Raw genomic sequence first — 17,133 nt, forward strand, 5'->3', positions numbered from 1 at the left:
ATAAAATATTCTTGTAGTTTATTCATCATTTACATAGTAGTTTGTATTTCTTAATCCCCTACCCTTATCTTGCCCCTCCCTTTCACTATTAAAAATTTTGTGTTGCTGAGTTTCTACTGGGGCAGGGACTACCAGTATTAGTTACTGCCTTTTCATGTCTCTGTTTTAATTCACAGGGTTAAAACGAGAGTCAAGAAATTTTGGATTTTGTTATTATTATTAGCCAATAAACAGTAATATTTCAGCCACTAGACAGATTAAGCAATGGTATTTTATAAGCTTTATTAATTTTATTTAAACTACCTATAGTATAAAGGCTATATACTTGGCAACAGAATACAATTAAAGTTCACTATTTATATTTTGTGCGGAATCCTTTATCTGAAAAGGATGAATGGCCAGTCAGGCGAGACCTCCAGGAACTGTTAATACTTTCCTGAAATAAAGCTGACGAGGTCAGCAGTTCTCAAAAGAGAACTACCAATCCCAGAATGCCACTTTCTGTATCTTTCTCGCGAGAATCCCCGAGGGCTAGATCAACCAATCCCTTCATGAAAGAGCCTACGTTATAAGCCAATAAGAAGGCGTATGTGAGCCCAAAGGCGGGAGGCGGGAGGCGGAAGGCGCCCTAGGTTTGAAATAGGAAAGTTGGCTCGGCTGCGGCAGCGGATTTTGTAGTTCGGCTGTTGGTGGAAATCGATTCAGGTCTTGTGGGCAGATGGCTGGGCTCAGGCCTGCCGGAGAAGGTGGGAATTGAGCTGGGCTCGAAACCCGCCTGTCGCGGTAGGGGAAAGTGGGTTTGGAGGCGGAATGCGTATTTGGGGGGCGGAGCATGAAATGTACCTCTTGTTGCTGTTTAGGGAGCAGAATGGGCAGCCACAAGGCAGAGGGGTTTGGGGTTTCACCGAAGACAAGTCTGCGAATTTTCTGGGGAGATTTTATGTCATTGGGAAGGTTGTAGCGTTACAGAAAACTGATAGGACCTGGGATCTTACAGAACATCCTTTCACAGGAGAGAACTGAGGCCGGGAAATTCGAGGTTGCTTGTACAGGTCCTGGACTAAACCCACTAAACTCTCCTCCAGTTTCCGTTTTACTGCCACCTTTCCTGATCTGGAGGTGGAGGAGGAAGAAGGAGTGTAGATATGTGGGATCTTATCCCATGATAGGGGCTGCGCCTTCTGGGACCTGGCAATCCAGGCCGGAATCAAAAGGGTCAGAGTTGGAAGGAGTCTTAGCAGTCCCCAACTTTACTTGTGAGAAAACGGAGGCAGAGTCATATTTCCCAGGGTCAGAGTGAGTGTTGTGTGGGGATAACACTCATTACTACTAATGAATTCCTAGGGAGTGATGGTGTTCTGATTTCCTGCTGCACCTATACCATAGTTAAGTTTCGGTGGCTCGATCTGCCCTGGGATATTTAGAGTTAAAAGTAAGTTGCTATGAGAGTAGGGGTTTAAGGGATGCACATTACCCTATCAACAAGGATTTGCTGTATAGCACGGTAAATTGAAATCTTGTAATAAACTATAATGGAATCGAGTAGAAAAATAGAATATAGATATATATATGACTGAATCACTTTGTTGTACACCTAAAACTAACACAGTATTGTAAATCAACTATGCTTCAGTGTATTAAAGTAAGTTGCTAACCATTTTCTAGCAAATTTCAAACTGCCAAAATATGTGGCTGATATGATTTCAGTAACTTAAAAAGTACAATGTGTGTCCTATTTGTTTTGTAGCCTTGTCTTACAAAATGGTAGATGATGAACTGGCACTATTTGATAAAAGCATAAATGAATTTTGGAATAAATTCAAAAGCACTGTCAATGACACCTCCTGTCAGATGGTGGGACTAAGAGAAGCCTACAAGGACTCCATTAAAGCATTTGCAGGTACCTACATTTAATGCATAACATGCTGTTATTCTTTGTTGTTCTTGTTTGTTTGTTAGTGTAATTTCAACTGAATTGAAACTTCAACTCCTTTTCTCTTTCAGAAAAGCTGTCTGTGAAATTAAAGGAAGAAGAACGGATGGTTGAAATGTTTCTGGAGTATCAAAATCGTATGTGACAAACTGTAGAAATAGATCATAGAGAGTTTTTTTAGATTAAACATCTTCATAAAATCCCTCATACAAGTAAAACAGTGTGTTTGTATATATCAGTTCAGTTCAATCGTTCAGTTGTGTCCCACTCTTTGCAACCCCTTGGCCTGCAGCATGCCAAGCTTCCCTGTCCATCGGCAACTCCCAGAGCTTGCTCAAACTCATGTCCATCGAGTCAGTGATGCCATCCAACCATCTCATCCTCTGTCATCCCCTTCTCCTCCTGCCTTCAGTATTTCCCAGCATCAGGGTCTTTTCCAGTGAGTCAGTTCTTTGCATCAGGTGGCCAAAGTATTGGAGCTTCAGCTTGAGCATCAGTCCTTCCAATGAATATTCAGGACTGATTTCCTTTAGGATGGACTGGTTGGATCTCCTTGCAGTCCAAGGGACTCTCAAGAGTCTTCTCCAACACCACAGTTCAAAAGCATCAATTCTTTGGCTCTCAGCTTTCTTTATGGTCCAACTCTGATATATATATGTATGTATGTATGTATGTATGTATGTATATGTATATACAGCTTCCCTGGGGGTTAGTGGTAAAGAATTTGCCTGCCAATGCAGGAGTAACAAGAGAAGTGGGTTCAATCCCTGGGTTGGGAAGATCCCCTGGAGGAGGAAATGGCAACCCACTCCAGTATTCTTGCCTGGAAAATTTCAGAGGAGCCTGGCAGGCTATAGTCCATGGGGTCACAAAGAGCTGGACTGAGCACACACGCACACAATTCAGCTTAATAAATAGAACATCCCATGTTATACCTTCCTCTTCTCTCACTTTCTAGAACTAATCTATCAGTATTTTACTTTAGTATTGAGGTTTTGAATGTTACATATGTGGCAGCATTTCATATTAATATGTATTCTGTCCCTTTTTCACTTAGCATTTGCTCGTGAGAGTAATCTTCACTGATGTATAAATGCCCATATTTTTAAAAAATGAGTTTCACAGACTAGAATACAAAATCAGTACCTGTTCATCACACTGATGTATAAATGCCTATATTTTTTTAAAATGAGTTTCACAACTTTGAAAAACTGGAGTTCTCTCAGCTCTTTGGGTGTAGGTTTAAGATCTGACAGTTTTTCTCTATATATTTTTATTGTTCCTGCCTTTCTTTTCTACCACTCTGCAGATTGTCCAGAGTGGATTAGCAGCTTTTACTGAATTCTCACACACAGACCACAGGCTTGTAGCCACAGGCCAAAATCCACTGGAGATACTAAATTTTGCCAAACCATGTTTTGAACACTGTCAAATCAGAGTATCTTTACACGGGACGCATGTACTTAATGTGCTACAGTCCCTGATTGTTTCTTCTGCTTTGATTTGCCTTGACCACTTACTTATTTGGCCCCTGAAGGCATGTGATTTTGGAACTCCTGGGAGGCTGTTATAGAAGACTTCTACTCAGGTCCACTTTCTTAGCTGCCCTGAAGCTTCCATGCCCTTTTACTGCTTCTCATTCCCTCTGTAACCAGCAGCAGGAAGGAAAATCACACAATCCTTCAAATTTTAGAATAAAAACATTCCTATACATAGTATTTATGTACCACTTACTAGCTTAAAATTTTTCACACCATCATTAGATACCCTAATCCTGTGAGGTAAATAAATGGGACACCCATTATTATACTTGTTTTTCGTTGTTCATTTGCTCAGTCGTGTCTGACTCTGCAACCCCATGAATTGCAGTATGCTAGGCTTCCCTGTCCTTCCCCATCTTCCGGAGCTTGCTCAAACTTACGTCCATTGAGTCGGTGATGCCATCCAACCGTCTCATCCTCTGTCATCCCCTTCTCCTCCTGCCTTCAACCTTTCCCAACATCAGGGTCTTTTCTAATGAGTCAGCACTTTGCATCAGGTGGCCAAAATACTCCCTTTACAACTGAGGAAAAGAGGACCCACAGTTCTGATTGAATCAAGGTCCTTGGGTAACAGCTGAGAAGCCAGATGGCAACTGAGAACTTCTGACATTTAAATCTGCATCTCTTTTGCAGTAAAATTCTACTTAATTATCCTTAAAAAGTAGCATTTTTCTTTCTGGTAATTCCGATTAGATGTTTATTTTAAAATTATGTCTTATATAATCTGATCATGTCCACAAAGTCTTAGAAAATACAGAAAAGTGTGTAATTGGTATGTTATTGCTTTATTTGCGTATCTGTGATTACTGGGTTTACATTATCTTTTGTATTTGTTAACCATCTTTGTTTTCTGTTTCCTCTGTTCATTCCTTTGTCCTTTTCTTTCGAATTTATATTTGTATCTTCTTTAGATTAAGAATAGTAACCTTTGTTTACGGATAGTTTTATCGTTAAAAGCATGACCTTGGAAGTTAAGACCTAAGTTTGGATCCAGGTCTTACTGTTCATTGCATTCTAGCAGGTAAAGCTGTGAGCAAGTTATTGAACTGCTGAGACTTCTTTTTCTTCTTCTTTGTTTTAATTGAAGTCACGGTTAGTTTACAGGGTGTTAGTTGCGGGTATACAGCAAAGTGATTCAGTTATATATACATATTTATTGTTTTTCAGATTTTTTTCCCTTACAGGTTATTACAAAATATTGAGTAGAGTTCCCTGTGCTATACAGTAGGTCCTTGTTGATTATCTATTTTATATATATTAGTTTTTTCTTTTAAAAAAGAGTAAGATGGCCATCATAATTGCATTATTGTGAAATGACTAAATTTATATAAGAGCAAGTATTTAGCTTAGAGTTTTTATACTTATTTGATTGAAATGTAAGTGTCTGCTTGCATGCCTTTCTCTTCAGTTTCCTTTTGCCTACAAGTAAAAAGATCTTTCCCCATATAGTTAATTTTATATTCACAGATACTGCCTTTTAGGTTTTATAAAGTTTCATTTTACATTTAAATATTTAATTTAAATGTGGATTTTATTTTGGATTTCAGCACTGTTTGGGGAACAATTTACCTTTTGATTTATGATATTTATCATATTAATTTCATATATATACCCATATTTGTTTGCAAACTTTTGTTTGTTTCCCTGGTGGCTCAGACGGTAAAGCGTCTGTCTACAATGCGGGAGACCCCCGTTCGATCCCTGGGTCGGGAAGATCCCCTGGAGAAGGAAATGGCAGCCCACTCCACTATTCTTGCCTGGAGAATCCCATGGACAGAGGAGCCTGGTAGGCTACAGTCCCTGGGGTCGTAAAGAGTTGGACACAACTGAGCGACTTCGCTTATTTCACAGCACCACTATTGTGTTAATACTGTCACAGTCACAGTTGTTAAATCTGATAGGGCAAGTCCCTTTTCTTTTGTTTTTCTCACCATATTTCCTAGCTGTTCTCACCTGTGTAATTACTTTTGTTGGATCTTCCCTTTCTATTACCTCCAAATTCCACAGGGGCTTTATTAAACACAGAAATGGGTTTGGGAAGCATTTATATCTTTATAATATTTAGAAGCTTAAAATGTCTCTCCATATAACTGGGTCAAATGTATCCCTGAGACAAGTTTTGCATTTTTTTTTCCTTACAAAGCATACATATATCTTGACCTAGATTATTCCTGAATGTCTTGATTTCCCCCTTCCTTCTTCGGTTCAGTCAGTTGAGTTCACTCAGTCTTGTCCAAATCTTGGTGACCCCATGGACTGCAGCACGCCAGGCCTCCCTGTCTATAACCAACTTCCAGAGTTTACTGAAACTCATGTCCATCGAGTCGGTGATGCCATCAAACCATCTCATCCTCTGTCGTTCCTTTCTCCTCCTACCTTCAATCTTTCCCAGCATCAGAGTCTTTTCCAGTGAGTTAGTTCTTCACATCAAGTGGCCAAAGTATTGAAATGTAAGCTTGAGCATCAGTCCCTCCAATGAATATTCAGAACTGATTTCCTTTAGGATTGACTGGTTTGATCTCCTTGCAGTCCAAGGGACTCTCAAGAGTCTTTTCTAACACCACAGTTCAAAAGCATCAATTCTTTGGCACTCAGCTTTCTTTAGAGTCCAACTCTCACATCCTGATTTGGAACCAGTCTGTTGTTCCATGTGCAGTTCTAACTGTTGCTTCCTGACCTGCATACAGATTTCTCAGGAGGCAGGTCAGGTGGTCTGGTATTTCCCATCTCTAAGAATTTTCCACAGTTTGTTGTGATCCACACAGTCAGAAGCTTGGGCGTAGTCAATAAAGCAGAAATAGATGTTTTTCTGGAATTCTTGCTTTTTCTATGATCCAACGGATGTTGGCGATTTGATCTCTGGTTTCTCTGCCTTTTCTAAATCCAGCTTGACCATCTGAAGTTCACGGTTCACATACTGTTGAAGCCTGGCTTAGAGAATTTTGACCATTACTTTACTAGCATGTGAGATGAGTGCAATTGTGCGGAAGTTTGAGCATTCTTTGGCATTGCCTTTCTTTGGTATTAGAATGAAAACAGACCTTTTCCAGTCCTGTGGCCACTGCTGAGTCTTCCAAATTTGCTGGCATATTGAGTGCAGCTCTTTCACAGCATCATCTTTCAGGATTTGAAATAGTTCAGTTCAATTCAGTCACTCAGTTGTGTCCGACTCTTTGCAACCCCATGAATTGCAGCACGCAAGGCCTCCCTGTCCATCACCAACTCCCGGAGTTCACTCAGACTCACATCCATCCAGTCCATGATGCCATCCAGCCATCTCATCCTCGGTCATCCCTTTCTCTTCCTGCCCCCAATCCCTCCCAGCATCAGAGTCTTTTCCAATGAGTCAACTCTTCGCATGAGGTGGCCGAAGTACTGGAGCTTCAGCTTTAGCATCATTCCTTCCAAAGAAATCCCAGGGTTGATCTCCTTCAGAATGGACTGGTTGGAGCTCCTTGCAGTCCAAGGGACTCTCAAGAGTCTTCTCCAACACCACAGTTCAAAAGCATCAATTCTTTGGCGCTCAGCCTTCTTCACAGTCCAATTCTCACATCCATACATGACCACAGGAAAAACCATAGCCTTGACAGATGGACCTTAGTCAGCAAAGTAATGTCTCTGCTTTTGAATATGCTATCTAGGTTGGTCATAACTTTTCTTCCAAGGAGTAAGCGTCTTTTAATTTCATGGCTGTCAACTGGAATTCCATCACCTCCACTAGCTTTGTTCATAGTTATATTCCCTAAGGCCCACTTGACTTCACATTCCAGTATGTCTGGCTCTAGGTGAGTGATCACACCATCGTGGTTATCTGGGTCATGAAGATCTTTTTAATATAGTTCTTCTGTGTACTCTTCCTTCTTCACTGCCTCCTTACCGTCCTCTCTTCCTCTCTCCTTTCTTCTATCATTTTGGTATATTTCAGAATATACCAGATATCTAGCATTAAAATTAGGTATTTCTTCAAAGCATCTGAAAAGCCATCTTTAGAGTTTGTTCATCTTTGGTGGTGTTTTCTTTATGTACTTATTTGATGGGGAGAGCTGCAAAGGTCATGATCTTCTGATTTTGTATTTCTTGGTTTAATTTAGCATTCTCATTTAAAAATGCATTTTTTGTCTCCTCATTTTTGTTTTCAAAGACAAATAGGAAAGGATAAGGATTCTTGTTCTTTTACGGTTTTTTAATTGTTAGGAAATGTTTATCAATTAAAACATTAATTTTGTGAAAGTCAGTTTTTGCTCTTTTTATAGACACATGCTGATGAGCAAAGCATATAGATTTTAGCTAATACTTTGTGCTTCTTGCAGAAATCTGCAGACAGAATAAGCTCATTCAAGAGAAAAAAGAGAACTTATTAAAGTTGATTGCTGAAGTAAAAGACAAAAACCAGGAAGTGGAGGCACTGACTGCAAATATCCAGGATCTTAAGGAAGAATATGCTAGGAAGAAGGAAAGTAAGTTTCCAGTTGTACAGGTATTTAAAACAATCTAAATTTCAAAGTAGTGATGGCTCACAGTTATGTACATGTTGCCTTCTCCCCAGTTCATTGCCAGAAGTAGCTAACATACTTTAAGGCCATAGCCAGTCCCTCACCTCTCTCCGCAAGGTGTCTGTGAAATTTGCGAAGTAGGTTTTATTTTCCTTCTTTTGCTTAAAGAGCCTTTTTTGGTTTTTTTCTGTCTTTTTAAAAACTTACTTAGTTTTAATTAAAGGCAATTGCTTTACAGTATTGTGGTGGTTTCTGCCAAACATCAACATGAATCAGCCATAGGTATACCAGCGTCCCTCCCTAATGAGCCTCCCTCCCACCTCCCCCAATTCCACCCCTCTAGGTTATTACAGAGCCCCAGTTTGAGTTCCCTTAGTCATACAGCAATTGCAGTTGGCTGTCTGTTTTACATATGGTAATGTATGTTTCCATGTTACTCTCTCCGTATATTCCACCCTGTCCTTCCTAACCCTCATGTCCATAAATCTGTTCTCTATGTCTGTTTCTCCATTGCTTCCTGCAATTTCTCAGTACCATCTTTCCAGATTCCATATATATACATTAGTGAAGACTGATCCTTTTGATTTCTGACAGAACCAGAGAATAATGAAATTGAGTTTCATTATTGTGGGAGTTTAATTAAGCAGAGTGGGAGACAGTTTCACTAAATAAGATTTGCCTGGGAGAAACCATCGTGTAATTTATGCAACAGATTGATTGATCACGCATCCTCTGCCAGGAACTATTAAGCGTGTTCTTCATGCTGTAAAGCCTCTTTGTCTAAGACTTTTATGTTTTTTTTTAAAAAGGTGCTTCTTTTATATAGAAGACTTGTTTGCCCATAAATGAAATAATCAATTCTAAAATCTCTTGAATATAGCAAAGTTTGTTTAGTGAATGCTCTTTCTTATAAAGTTTGTGTACGAATCGACATTATTTTTTTCAACTCTTAAGTATTACTTAGGGAATATTGCATTAACTTTTGAAAAAAAGTTCTAAACTAGCATGAAAGAACGCTGACTTCCTATTTAAAATAATAGAATATTTTTCCAGTGAAGCAACTGATACATTTTTGGCTAACTAAAAAAAGCGAAATAGTGTACAAGAAGTCTTTATGTTTCTCTGCTAAGCTTGCAAGTCCTTGGCCTATTTATTCATGCTGCTTTATAATAAAATAGAACAAAACTTATTACTCTTAATACTGGTATGTATTTTTTCATGCAGTTTTTCCTTCCAGCTTGAATGAACAAAAGCCCCTTTTGCTAATTGGTGGAGATAGAAAGTGTAATAAATGTAAATGTAAGCTGATTTATTTGCCTGGTATCATTTTTATGGTTGTTTTTAAGTTTTTTAAAATTAGTTAAAAGAATATTAACTGAATGTTATTTAAAATATTCTATACTCATTGTATGTGGTTTTTAATCATAGCTATTTCCACTGCTAACAAAGCTAATGAAGAGAGGTTGAAAAGGCTACAGAAATCTGCAGACTTATATAAAGATCGACTTGGACTAGAAATTCGAAAAATTTATGGTTAGTATATTAATGTAAGTAAAACATAGGATATTTGAAAAGTCTGTCTTAAGTAGAAAAGAATCTTTAAAATATTTAAAATAATGACCACATTGTTAATTTTTTAAACAGTAAGAAAAAAATTACCGAACTTTTATCACCCTAATGTAATTACTCCTGCCTTGGTTATTTATCATCCAGCATTTTAGTAAATGTATTTTAGGCATAGTTGCCAGCATGAAAAAAAATTTTTTTCTTCCTTGTTCTTACCAGTGTTGTATGATTAGTATTTCTCGAATTGCTATAGCCTTCATAATGGTAATTTTAACATAGTGGTATAATCATTCATTCCATAAGTGTAGCTTAATTTATTCAGTCTTTTATCTATTGTTTAACCCGTATATTACTCTAAGTTTAACACTTGGATTTTACATTTTTCAGTTTTAGAAATACTATAGTGGACATACATAGACTTCTCCATTTGGGGGGCACAATTTTCATGAAATTCCCAGAGGTGAATTACTGAGTTAAAGCATAGGAATATTTCTGCCGCTGTTACATATCTATGTGTCCATTTATAGAAATATTTATGGTGTTGGGAGTCCCCAAGATTACATTCCATTTTGGTGACTTCACTAGAAAGATTTACAAGGCTCAGGGTGGCTCAGATTTATGGCAGTGAAAGAATGCAAAACAAAATCAGCCCAAAGAAAAAAGTCACGTGGGGCAAAATCTAGAGGAAACAAGTTTTCAAGAGCATTAAGCCAGTGGAGTCACACAGGATGTGATTAATCCCGTCAGCGTCGAATTGTGACAGGACACGTGACGTGTTGTCTACCAGGGAACCTCATGAGAGACTCTGGAAGCTTGGCCTCGTTTTGCTTGGACTTCACCCCAGGAATTACTTGCATTGCTGATTTTGCTGTATCCTTTCACTGTAATCATAGGTCTGAGTACAACCAGTGGTGAGCCCCAGGAATCCTCCTAGTGAATTTTCAAACCTGTGGTGGTCTTGGGGATCTCTGATATCCCAGACAAGGACCAGTCTTGCAAGCAGACCTTTTCTGGGGACAGAAGTCTCAGGCCTGCTAGGCCAACTCTTTTATGCAATCTGTGTATAATGTAAAGAGTACCCATTTCATTGTTATTTGTGCCAGAATTGTAGTTTCTTTTTAAAGATTTTTGGTTTATTTTATTATCTGGCAGTTGATTAGATAATAGAACCTTTTTAAAAATACATTTCTTTGATTATTAATGAAAATGTAACCATTTTCCCCATTTATTTACCAATTATACTTCTTTCTAAAATTGGACCCTCTATTCATAAATCTGTTTGCCTTAGTTTTGGTGTTTTTCCTATCTGTCAGAATGAGTCTTTAATGCAAAATATTAACCTTTGCTTAGAGGAGAACATGAAGACCAGCTCTGAACTTTTAAAAAAATTGTACTTAGTTTCAATTGGGGGACAACTGCTTTACAATATTGTGTTGGTTTCTAAAAATGTGGAACGCTTCATAAATTTGCATGATATCCTTTCACAGCGGTGATGCTAATCTTCTCTGTAACATTCCAATTTTAGTGTATGTGCTACTGAAGCAAGCGTAACTCTGAACTTTTGATCCATTGGTCTTTATCTTCACTGTTATCCTGAGGTGCTTTTTTGTGTTTTGTTTAGTTTTGTCTCAAAACCACTTTTAAAGCTTTAAAATTATTTTTAGATTTAAAGTAGAAGTTTCTCATAGTTCCCAAAGTCAGGAAATACTGTTTTATAGCAGTGTAGATATTAATCAGAGGTGGAGGGAAGAAAGCTCATCTCAATGGAGAGCTTTGGCACAATAAAATAATTCTCATACTAAATAATTTAATCCCTTTTTTCAGGTGATAAATTGCAGTTTATATTCACTGATATTGACCCTAAGCATCCTGATCACCCATTTATGTTTTCCCTGTGCCTAAATGAAGCAAGGGACTATGAAGGTATGTAGCCCTATCTCTTAACTGGTATTTAAGATTGGCATCCCAGAATGTTATTTGACTTAGAACATAAAGTAACGTGAAGGCAAGTAATATTCCCACAAGATGTTGCTTTCTTTTCCAGTCTTGCTTCTTGTGATACTGTCTTCTAAAGGCAATGACTATAGTTTTGATTTATAGATAGTATCCAGTCCATAGGGTCACGAAGAGTCAGACACAACTGAGCGATTTCACTTTCACTTTTCACTTTCATGCATTGGAGAAAGAAATGGCAACCCACTCCAGTGTTCTTGCCTTGAGAATCCCAGGGATGGGGGAGCCTGGTGGGCTGCCGTCTATGGGGTCACACAGAGTCGGACACGACTGAAGTGACTTAGCAGCAGCAGAAACCTTAATAAGTAACTTCTCTTCCGGATGGCACAGAGCCACAATGGCTGAAAGAGTTAAAAGACCAACGATCACTGCATTTCATATGCAAGTATGAATTATCCTCTTAGAGAACTTAAAGCTAAAGCTGTAAAGGATATGACTGCCTAAATGTGAATATTGTATGTGATCTAAGTAGATGATTTTCAATTTGAATGTGATAATTTAATTTCCAAAAAATAAATTTTAAAATATTCCTATCCTGAAAATCCCAAATGTTGATAATTTTGCTTCATTGCTGCTTCTACAGTGGACCAGAAAGGTCTTTAATGTGTGGGAAGTTATATGTTTGGCAATAGTGTGAACAAAAAGAATGGAAATTTATTTATCTCTTTTTATTATTCTAATGTTAAGGATTCTAAAGTAATCCTTAACTTACTGGAATTCAGAAAAATGGTTCTTAGCTCTTTATATCTGTGTCCGCAAAGCATTTGTATTAATAGCAGATGGACACTCAGGAAAATGGCTGAGTCGGCTCCCTGATCTGATGTGACTTAGTGACTCGAGTTTATATTTTAGGAATATAGTTCAAGTACAAATTTTTTTTTTTTTTCTCTCTCTAGGTAAATATCTTCTAATCTGATGGCTGCTAACTTTTAAAAAGCAAATCCCAAGACCTCTTACCTAGCTTCTCAGTTTTCTCTAAATTGGATAGCCTCTCTTGTTATATAGTGTTATAGTTTTTGATAATGTATTAAAATACAGTGTACAGTATAAATTTGGAACCAGGGGTGCTCTTTGCTATTCTTTCTCTGCTTTGGTCATGGGCCTTGTTTCCCAAGCAGTCTCTGCCAAAGAACTAGAAATCTGACAGGCTTCAATTTTTTCTCCTTGGACAAAGGACAAGACTGATGATAGAGAAAGTTGAATCATTCCTTTCCTTTGACCACCTTCACAGGAGACTTGCTCCTAGTATGTACCAGCTGGTGCAACTGCATGTGAGGGCCATATTGTTATTTGTGACTCTGAGTCCCATTTGGCCATGTAAATACAACTTTGGGAATAGCAGCTACATTTTCTAATGATCCCCATTTCAGTTGTAAAGCAGCAGATGTTTCTTTCCATAGTTGTCAGTTATTAAGGGTTGGCATTGAAAGTTGTTCTTTTTTTGATCGAGTGGTTAGAAATTAGATTTGAGGCCCAATTTTGCACAGAAAACTGACAACAGTTTAAAAAAAATACTGTTAAAATAGTTGAAATAGTTAAAATGTATGGGAAAGATGATAGGAAATGGCCTTCTGTTCTGTATCTCTGAGCTCTTCAATCCTTGATTACCATCTATTTAAAATAAGATTGTAGTATTTAATATTTGAATATTTAGAGATTAAACAAAGGAAAGGCCCAAAAAATAGTTAGGATATGAAAATCAAGTTTGTGTGTCATTCTGTGCTGAAAGCATTTCAGGAAAATGGAATTGAAATGACTTGAATCATATGAGAGCATCTAAGTTAGAAATACTTCTCTTCTAAAAATATTGTCTTCTTTTTTTTTCCTCCTAGTGTCAGATAGTGCTCCTCATCTTGAGTGCCTTGCAGAATTTCAAGAAAAAGTAAGGCAGACCAACAATTTTTCGGCTTTTCTTGCCAACGTTCGGAAAGCTTTTACTGCCCTGGTTTATAATTGATATATAAATGGTGTGTAAAAACCGTTATCCCTTTGTGTTTCTCTTTTGAAAAAAACTGTCATTATTCGATGTTTGTCTATAATCTTTATTTTTGTAACATTTCTGTGTGCTGATTTTTGTCAATTATTTTAATTGAAATCTTGGGAAAGAAGGTTTAAGTCAAGCTATAAGAAGTCATGGATCAGTAATGATAAAAAATGAAGGGACTGAGTCCAACCTGTGGTTTGCAACTTCTAAAATGTACTTCACAGAGTAAATGCTATCATCCTAATGTCTTAAAGGAAGGAATGTTTTTATCCTATACCAAGAGGGATCTACAGTTAAAGGACAAACCTTTGTATCAGAAGAAAGTTGGCAGTGTTCTAAAATATCTAGAAAAGGATCTAATTTTGAAAATCCAAATGTAGAAAATTCATAAGCAGTTTCCGTTTTGTAATATTTATACTGGTTAGTTGTGGTCTAGACATATATTTGACATCTTTGGAGTCTATTCAGTACAGACTAGAACTCAGTCAGTTTTCTTCTAGGATTTCATTTTTGTCACTATTCTTTCCTTTTAAATTTGGTTTTGTTTAGGTCTGCTGGCTTTAGTGGAAGACACATACTACTGTCTCAGGATATCTTGGGCACGCCTAAAAGCCCTGGAGCAGTGGCCTCCATGCTTCTAGCTACATCTGGCTTCCCCTTGTTGTCTGGTGGGGGGAGGTTAAGCCAGTTGTCTAGGCAGGGCTGGAGGGAGCTTCAGAGCACCATCCCTCAGCTGCCTCTCATGTCTAGGACTTGGCCCAGGGTTCTGCTCACGATCGTATAGCAGTGGAATTTATCTAAGAATGCTGTGGACTAGTGGGAATGTTATTACTCAGCCATTCCCAGTGTGCAGAGCAGCTTTTAGGTACCACCGATTGATACTATCTCTGCAGAGATGCAAGGCTGATAAACTGCCCTGGAGATTGGGGTGTGTGGTACAAATTATCATCTTATCCTGTCTTAGCATGAGCTTGGCTAAAGAAGTATTTTAACAGGCAGTTCAGTGAGCAGACTGTCCAGTTTTCCTAGGCAAACCTTCACATTTGGCTTTATTTTGTAATATACCTACATTTAAATGAATATAGAAAGCCATATCAAAATCCAGCTTTGGTTTTTATGGACCTGGCTTGGTTTGGAGTTTAAATTATATAAGCAGGATCCATTTCTTAGCTGTTTCTCCTGGGTTAAGATTCCATGTGGTAAACCCCAGCAATTTCAAGCTCATCTCAATCTCTGAACCAATCACTGGTGATCAGAAGAGTAAAGTATATACATTGGATTAGGTTAGATCCTCTGGAAACCCAGGTCTGGAGGTGGATTAAGCACGATAACTGAGCTAAGAGTAGGGATGTTATTCTTTAAATGGAAATAGACACTAAATGTTTAACATAAAAAAGATAGCAGATGACTATTATAGTGAGTACATATTTACTGAATTCCCTGCTTGAAATATAACAAGGAACAAAAAATTTAAGAAGATATTTCATTCATTAAAACTAGAGGAAAACCACATATCCTACCACAAATTCTGGATATAATGTTTTGAACCATAGAGTGAAAAGGCACCAGGCATTGATTCTGAAAGATCTTTTTTACCTGCAACTTAGAGAAATGAAGATTGGGGATGAGAGACTTAATGGGGAGCTCTCCGCTTAGATCCATTTCTCCTCAAGGACCACCATTCTTCACTTCTAACTGGGGGTCCGTCTCGTCAAAGCTATGGTTTTTCCAGTAGTCATGTCCAGATGTGAGAGTTGGACCATGAAGAAGATTGAGCGCCAAAGAATTGATGCTTTCAAACTCTGGTGCTCGAAAAGACTTGAGAGTCCCTTGGACTGCAAGAAGATCAAACCAGTCCATCCTAAAGGAAAGCAACCCTGAATATTCATTGGAAGGACTGATGCTGAAGCTGAAGCTCCAACACTTCGGCCGCCTGATGCGAAGAGCCAACTCACCGGAAAAGACCTTGTTGCTGGGAAAGATTGAGGACAGGAGGAGAAGGGGGTGACAGGATGAGATGGTTAGATGGCATCATTCACTCAACGGACATAAGTTTGAGCAAACTACAGGAGATAATGAAGAACAGGGAACCTGGTGTGTTACAGTCCACGGAGTTGCAAAGAGTGGGACACAACTGAGCAACTGAACAATAATGACAAGCTTAAATTTTAAAGTTTGATACATTATGAAAATTGTGCTTTGAATGGTTAAGAATACATATGAAAGGGAAACCAAGCTAGTCCATTAAACTTCCTCTATCTGTTTTATTTAGGATGGTATGTTGTGAAAACAAAATAATAGTTTTCAGCATTTAAAACCTTCCTGATACAGAAATAAAGCACAAGATATAAGATACAAAGTACAATTTCTTAAATGGGAAAGAAATATGCCTAAGTAATAAAACTAATTGAAATGGAATCTCAGTGGGGTACACTAACCTATTCCATATTTTGTAATAAAATGGAACAAGAACTCTAAAATTAAACTCAATCACTAGTTAAGTTGAACAAACAGAATCAGCACAAAATCTGCTAAAATGTAAGTTTTGATTTCCCATCTAATGAGGATTAGAAAATGTTGCTTCTCCTCCAGTTCAGAGGATTCTGATACAGAGACAATTAGTTATACTTTAATTTGTGTACCGTGACAGTGAATTGCCTGTTTAGCTATAAAGCTAGCATAGTATCTTTCCAGGTGGCTCAGTGGTAAAGAATCCGCCTGCTAACGCAGAAGAAGGAGACATGGGTTCTATCCCTGGGTTGGGAAGATCCCCTGGAGGAGGAAATATGGCCCACTCAGGTATTCTTGCCTGGAAAATTTCACGGACAGGGGAGCTTGGTGGGCTACAGTCCATGGGATGGCACAAAGTTGGACACAAACAACTGAGCATGCAAAATAGCATAGTAGCTAACATGCAGTAGAAACTTAGTAAGTATTTGTCAATGTGGAGCACATTTCCAGACTCAGCAGAAAATTAATGGGAAATTTAAATTACACATTTGAAAAGGAGCTGACTTGTTCGGTAACACTTACAGGCATGTTGCTGAGATGTCCAGCAATTTTTAACAGGTAAAGACAGCTGTATAGGTAGTTCTTGAAAAAATGGTAAGCTAATCGAGAACAAGACTCTGAATAAGACAAGGGTTTCATCTTTGTAGAAAAAGAGTCTTGTCAAAAGTAAGTAAAATGGAGAGTATGCAAGCTATTTCGAATCAGCTCCTTTCATAGTATTGTTAAACATGTTGTGTGAAATATGAACAATGTATGATGGGATATGTGAAGAATGTTTGGAGTTTATAGACACGTTACTCTCCTTATCAACTAGGCAAGCTGGAGGTAGCTGCTAGGCTAAGGTGCAACAAATGGAAAAACTTCAAGGAAGAAATTAGTTTACTCAGCTGTATAGATTTTTACAAAAATTCAGAAAGAGGCAATATTTAAGGTTCAAATAAATGTGATCTGTATAATGGTAAACCTTGAATAAATGCTCTGTGTGTGAAAAATTCTGCTTTCCAGCATCAACATGGTAACATGAAAAGATTTGAGAATTAAGATGTGGTCCAGTTGTTGCTCTGTTATCAAAATTGATACATGATCTTGGAC

The 17,133-nt window shown here is 38.0% G+C and overlaps 1 protein-coding gene and 1 non-coding gene across 2 annotated transcripts; one reads left to right on the forward strand and one right to left on the reverse strand.

Moving 5' to 3' along the window:
- The first annotated feature begins 653 nt into the window (after window positions 1–653).
- On the forward strand, window positions 654–13,503 carry SPC25 (SPC25 component of NDC80 kinetochore complex). The gene is made up of 7 exons (XM_052636243.1): window positions 654–746; window positions 1,748–1,900; window positions 2,005–2,070; window positions 7,785–7,931; window positions 9,396–9,500; window positions 11,358–11,456; window positions 13,379–13,503. The coding sequence occupies exons 1-7, from the start codon at window positions 719–721 to the stop codon at window positions 13,501–13,503; spliced, it is 723 nt and encodes a 240-aa protein (XP_052492203.1). The 5' UTR covers window positions 654–718.
- LOC128043998 (U6 spliceosomal RNA) lies at window positions 10,976–11,078 on the reverse strand. Its single transcript, XR_008198994.1, has one exon. It is a non-coding gene; the product is annotated as a U6 spliceosomal RNA (small nuclear RNA).
- Window positions 13,504–17,133: the final 3,630 nt, after the last annotated feature.

Source organism: Budorcas taxicolor, chromosome 2 (assembly GCF_023091745.1).
Source record: "Budorcas taxicolor isolate Tak-1 chromosome 2, Takin1.1, whole genome shotgun sequence".
NCBI classification, from domain to species: domain Eukaryota; kingdom Metazoa; phylum Chordata; class Mammalia; order Artiodactyla; family Bovidae; genus Budorcas; species Budorcas taxicolor.

Coding starts and splice junctions, on each gene's coding strand:
- SPC25 (XM_052636243.1), top strand. CDS start 719: ATGGCTGGGCTCAGGCCTGCCGGAGAAG. Junction 1,901..2,004: donor CTCCATTAAAGCATTTGCAG/GTACCTACATTT, acceptor TTTCTCTTTCAG/AAAAGCTGTCTGTGAAATTA. Junction 7,932..9,395: donor ATATGCTAGGAAGAAGGAAA/GTAAGTTTCCAG, acceptor TTTTAATCATAG/CTATTTCCACTGCTAACAAA.